Source organism: Alexandromys fortis, unplaced genomic scaffold, assembly GCF_014885135.2.
Source record: "Alexandromys fortis isolate MF-2015 unplaced genomic scaffold, M_Fortis_MF-2015_v1.1 scaffold_8_9099976_23576923, whole genome shotgun sequence".
Classification (NCBI taxonomy): Eukaryota; Metazoa; Chordata; class Mammalia; order Rodentia; family Cricetidae; genus Alexandromys; species Alexandromys fortis.
In genome coordinates this window covers 3,266,963-3,272,545 of record NW_026067899.1, presented here as the reverse complement: position 1 = coordinate 3,272,545, position 5,583 = coordinate 3,266,963, and the positions used below count along the sequence as shown (strand labels likewise).

Sequence of the window (5,583 nt, the reverse complement as noted above, 5' to 3'; positions counted from 1 at the left end):
ATATACATACACATATATAACATATATGTCATAAAAAACTCTTTCTTTTTAGCAGCTGATGTGCCATCAGAAAAAGATCTTAACAAAGTCCTGCAGCTTTTGGAGCCTCAAATTTCCTTTTTAGAAGACCTGACTAAAATGGGAGGAGCAATGAGGTCTGTTCTTACTCAGGTGTTAACAAACCAGCAAAACTACAAAGATCTGACTTCTGGTAAGTGAAATGGTAGGAGAAGTTTACAATCTACTTATTTGTTGTAATAAAAAGTAGCATCTTTTAGAATTTAAAAGTGAAGTTAATATTTTTCATAGACTTCTAAAGCTTGAAATTACTAAGGAAACTTATAGATGAAGAAACTGAACTTCAGAAAAATTACGTGGCCTTTTAAAGACTTCTCAACTAATTTCTATTGGAGCAACCAGTGTCTTCATTAGGTCTGATGAAACTTGAGAGAGTTCAGCTCAGGTTGCTGGTCGCTGACAGTGCCTTTACCCGCTGAACCGTCTCACCAGACTAGAATATCAATTCCTTGTTGTTGGGGTGGGGACATGCTAATACCTCACTAAAAAGGCAATGTTTATTCAAAGTAAAATCTCACAGCAGAAGTCATGAGCTAGAGGGTCATGGAATTGGGTGGTAAAGGGGTTAGATCCCAGGAAGATGTTCTAGTGTTTGTCATAAGTAACATGCAACAGGACAAAAGACGAGGCAACTTTTGAAAGTATAGCAAAAAAGGTAGTGCACACTGTAGACTCTCGGGAAAAGGAATAGTGTGAGTCTCATGGTTGTTCTGGGAGACTTCCTGACTGTACACGATGGCCCTGAAGCAGATCATGGTGGTCCTGCTGAGTTAAAAAGATGCACAAATCCATCATCATTTTGGTCTGCTGAAGCTAGTGGAAACTGGAATTTTGGGGGCAGAATACCAAGGAGTGTTGGGCAGAGTTTTGGAGAACCAGTGAATATTCACTGTGATACTACCCTAGGCCTTTTTTGTTTTTTTGTTTTTTCCTTTTTAGATTTTCTTACTTTATATGTGTGAGTATTTCACTTGCATGTGTGTATGTGAACCACTTGCATGTCTGGCATCTGTGGAGGTCATCAGATCTCCCGGAACTAGAGTTGAAGAACTAAGCTTTAAGTTCAACACACTGAACTCCTGTGTGATTACATAGTAAGCAGCGTTCAGAGCTTAAGTAAGACACAAACCACCTAAGAGTTGGCAAATGCCATGGAATTAGACTTTTATATAGGGAATAAGTTTTCCTTAAGAACTCTGAATTAGGGGGCTGGAGAGATGGCTCAGCGGTTAAGAGCATTGACTGCTCTTCCAAAGGTCCCGAGTTCAATTCCCAGCAACCACATGGTGGCTCACAATCATCTGTAATGAGGTCTGGTGCCTTCTTCTGGCCTTCAGGCAAACAGACAGAATATTGTATACATAATAAATAAATAAATATTTAAAAAAAAAAGAACTCTGAATTAGCCAGGCGGTGGTGGTGCACGCCTTTAATCCCAGCAATCATGAGACAGAGGCAGGTGGATCTCTGTGAGTTCGAGATCAGCCTGGTCTACAGAGCTAGTTCCAGGACAGGCTCCAAAACCCACAGAGAAACCCTGCCTCGAAAAACAAAAAAAAAAAAAAAAAGGAACTCTGAATTACTACTCATTTCTTTCACTATATTTTCGTTTTCCATAATATATTAAAAAAACAAGAAGAAAACCAGCAATAATTAGTAAATTGAAATGCCTGAATGAAAGTTTTAAGATGAACTGTGGAACCTAAATGATGTTTTCATACTTGTGGAGACAAATTGTTCAGTGGTACTTCAATATAATTTATACTTTTTGCCTGCCTGCCTGCCTGCCTGCCTGCCTGCCTGCCTGCCTGCCTTCCTTCCTTCCTTCCTTCCTTCCTTCCTTCCTTCCTTCCTTCCTTCCTTCCTTGATGTAGGGTTTCCCTTTTTGTTTTTCATTTTTCAAGACAGAGTCTCTCTTTGTAGCCTTGGCTGTCCTGGAACTCACTTTGTAGTCCTGGCTGGCCTCAAACTCAGAGATCTGCCTACTTCTGCCTCCCAAGTGCTAGGATTAAAGGCATGTGCTACTGCCTGGCTATAAATTATACTTTTGGTTTCTTAAATGTGGTAAGATTGGAAAAAATAAGAATCAAATGTAATTTTGTTTGCAATATTTTAAAATTTCTACTGAAGCTTTATCTCCTCAGGAAAGCCTTTCTGAGCACTCTTCTCTGGATAAGTCTTGCATGGCTGGTGTCCTAACGCCACAGATGCTCAGGTCACCTGCAGAAGTCTGCTTAGCAATTGTCATTGTAGTATTTTCTTTTGCCTTTCTTTACCACTGATTTATAACAGTATTTCATTCCTGTTGCTCATTCTGGAATTGTCAATGCCAAGCATAAGCACAAAATATTATATGAAACAAATTTTATGTTTGTTGTAGTTTCCTCTTCCATTAAAATATTTACTCATGTGTATTCACATGATGACTATTTAGATTTTGAGTGGAATATTTTCTTCTGACTCTAACTTTATTTTAAATATTAGGTCTTGGAGAAAATGCTTGTGCAAAGAAAAGTCATGAGAAGTACCTTATAGCTTTGAAGAGCTCTGGACTCACATATCCTGAGGATAAGCTTGTATATGGTATGCAGGAGCCATCTGCTGGTACTAGCACTCTGTTAGTTCAAGGTTTGTCTAAATATTTAATTTGAACCGTAGTGACATTATTTTATTAAAGCAGAAAGCTCCTGAAACTTTTCTTATGATTGAACAAATTTATTTTGAGCTTTAACAGTATCATTCTTTATATTAGAATCAAGAAATAATTGATTGGCCTTTCCTTTCTGCTGAAGGGGTGGGGGAATATCCAGACCATGAAGAATCTTTACTTTTTTGCTTTCCTTAAATGTGAGTTGTTGAGTGTTTAGTGCTTTGGCTCTGATGTGTGAGAGAAGTGCAGTAGTTGCTACTTAGACGTTACCAGCTTAGTGTTTAGCAGTCATGGCTCAGACCTGAGAAGCAAGCTCCTTTGGAAGCACCACTTGTTGTTATTAAATTTAGGATTTCACTGGGATTTTTCTATTGAAGTACCAGCCTATTAGATAACACTTTAAAGTTATCCTTGAACCCTGCCAAGGTAATGTTTAGAATGTGGTGTTTTCCCTCATAGAAAGTTCTGATATTTTCATATCTCAGAATAATTTTCAAGATGGCCAACCTCTTTTTCTTCCACCTGAAGGTCTCGCAGGTGCTCCGGGAGCACTGGGACAGGTTGAGTCTTCAGATGAGGTGAGTTTACATTTTAAAACATTTTAGAAATAGAATTCTAAGTGAGTTATAAAGATTTGTAGTTTGGGGGCAGGTGGACAGAGTGTTCACAGTGCAAGCATGAAGGCCTGAGTTTGGATTTAAGCACCCAAGCCAGGTGTGCGCTTGTACCTGTAACTCTAGTGCTAGGAGTTGGAGAGAGGGACAGGAGGTGACCCACCAGCATAGTTCCAGGTTCAGTGAGAGCCCCTCTCCCAAAAAATATAGAAGAAATTGATAGGGGCAGGTACCTGTTGTTGATTCTGGCCTTTGGAAGTACAGGCGGGAGCACACACCACACACCTGCACATAACACGCATACATCTGGCTCCCCCAACTCAAAATTAACTTAAAATTAAGGTACGATTTATGAAAACAACAACAACAACAACAAAGGTTTATGGTTGTTATTTAGTGTAAGTTCCTTATGCATCTAGATACATTCTGAAGCTCAAGATTAGCTCTGGGATCACAGTCACTTTGTGACAGGACAAAGGATTACAATAGATTGTTACTTTTCATATGTAGAATGAAAAATTTAAAGCATTTACTTAGGTAGCTGGGCAAGGAGGCACATCACTGTAATCCTAGCACATGGGAGGGAGGCAGAGTCGTAAAACCTGTTGTGGTGCCTGTGATCCCATCATTTGAAGGTGGAGGCAGGAGGTTCAATTTAGAGTCATCCTTAGCTACATCTCAAGTTTGAGACCAGCCTGGGATATATGAATTTAAGATTAGTCTGTCTGGGTTCCTTGAGACCTTGTCTCACATAGTAACAAGACAAGACAGAACAAAACAAGGGACTGAAGGTGTTGTTGAGGAGTAGACTGCTCGCCCAGCATTTGAAGGCTCCAGGTTTCATCTTCAGTACCTAGTACACATGCATACATACATGCACACACATGCGCACCCCCCCCTCCCCGAAGCCAGCATGGTAACATATGTCTGTTCCTAGTGTTGACAAGATTAATGCAGGTAGATTGTGTTTAAGGCCATTCTGGGTTAAAAAAAATAAATAAAATATTTGTATTAATTTTTTTTCTAGTTAGTGAACCCAAAGTAGGTTTCGTTTCGTAAGACGTTTTTACAAACATGCACATCATTACACTCGCTTGTTGTTTCCCTTGTTCCTTCCACCAGCTTTTCTCTCCTCTCTCTCCTACTCCTGGCAATTCTACTTTATTTTCCCGAGTTGACTTTAATTCTGGGCATGTAGAAAGCCAGCTTTGGAAAGAGGCGCTTTTTCCTCTAATGAGGAAAGAAGTAACTTTGCTTTAAACTCTTAGAATTCCATCTGCAACGACACAGTGTCTTCTGGCTGCATGCTGGAACGACACCCTTTGAGAGAGAGTACCTCTTTTTTTTTCCCAAAAGATTTATTTATTTAGTATACAGTTTTCTGTCTGCCTGCTTGTCAGAAAAGGACATCAGATCTTGTTATGGGTGGTTGTGAGCCTTTTCTGGCATGCAGACAGTTAATTTTTCATGTTTCCCAGGGTGGCATACAATTCAACCTAAAAAGTATAAAGACTACCATTACCTATGACTAGTCATTGAAAGATTTTAGTGGTTATTTCAGGGAAATTACTATTTGAAGATGGTGCTAATTTTTATATAAAATTGTATTTTTGTGTTTTATTGATACATATATACATATCACATGCCTACTATCTTTGTTTTGTGATTTTAGTTGTATTTTGAGATATTGGCAGTATGAAAGTCATATGATATAGCAAAAACAAATGAAAAAGAGGAGACAATTAAAAGATTATAAAGTTATGAATGCTTTAGCTAAAAAGTACCTGAGAGTTCATTGTGTGAGGCTGTTGTAACTGAATTCCTGAGAATTAACTGACTCACTCAGGGTAGTGAATTTTATGTATTCAGTGGTGGAGTTGAAATTAGACATCAAGTCTCTTGTCTGCTTGATCTGGTATTCTTACCATAAAGCGGATAGGCCATTGTTCATTCCTGTTGCTACTGTAGAAACCATTGTTGTTGCTGATGGGGTAGTTGTTATTGTGGAGCAAATTTGTCTGAAAGGTTTGTGGCTTTAATAATGAAGGTCAAAGTTGGCAAAGTTGGATGGCAATCTAAGATGGCTTAGTCACAGGTTTCACAATTGAGGGAGCTCTGGTTGTTGATCAGGTTGTGGGTTCTCTGTCAAGGCAATCTCAAGTTAGACTTTAATGGTGGACTGACTTAACATTGTGAGCAGGTCCTACAGAGCCATTTCTGAGCTGGCTTGGAAGTTAGTGG

The 5,583-nt window shown here is 39.1% G+C and overlaps 1 protein-coding gene across 1 annotated transcript in view; it reads left to right on the top strand.

Annotated features, from left to right (window-relative positions):
• The window catches only part of Ubr3 (ubiquitin protein ligase E3 component n-recognin 3), a 124,947-nt gene that overhangs the window by 23,546 nt on the left and 95,818 nt on the right, over positions 1-5,583 (top strand). The window contains exons 3-5 of the mRNA XM_050121899.1: positions 53-211; positions 2,563-2,706; positions 3,257-3,306. Coding sequence (XP_049977856.1) covers positions 53-211; positions 2,563-2,706; positions 3,257-3,306 — 353 coding nt within the window. The remainder of the gene's footprint in view (positions 1-52; positions 212-2,562; positions 2,707-3,256; positions 3,307-5,583) is intronic.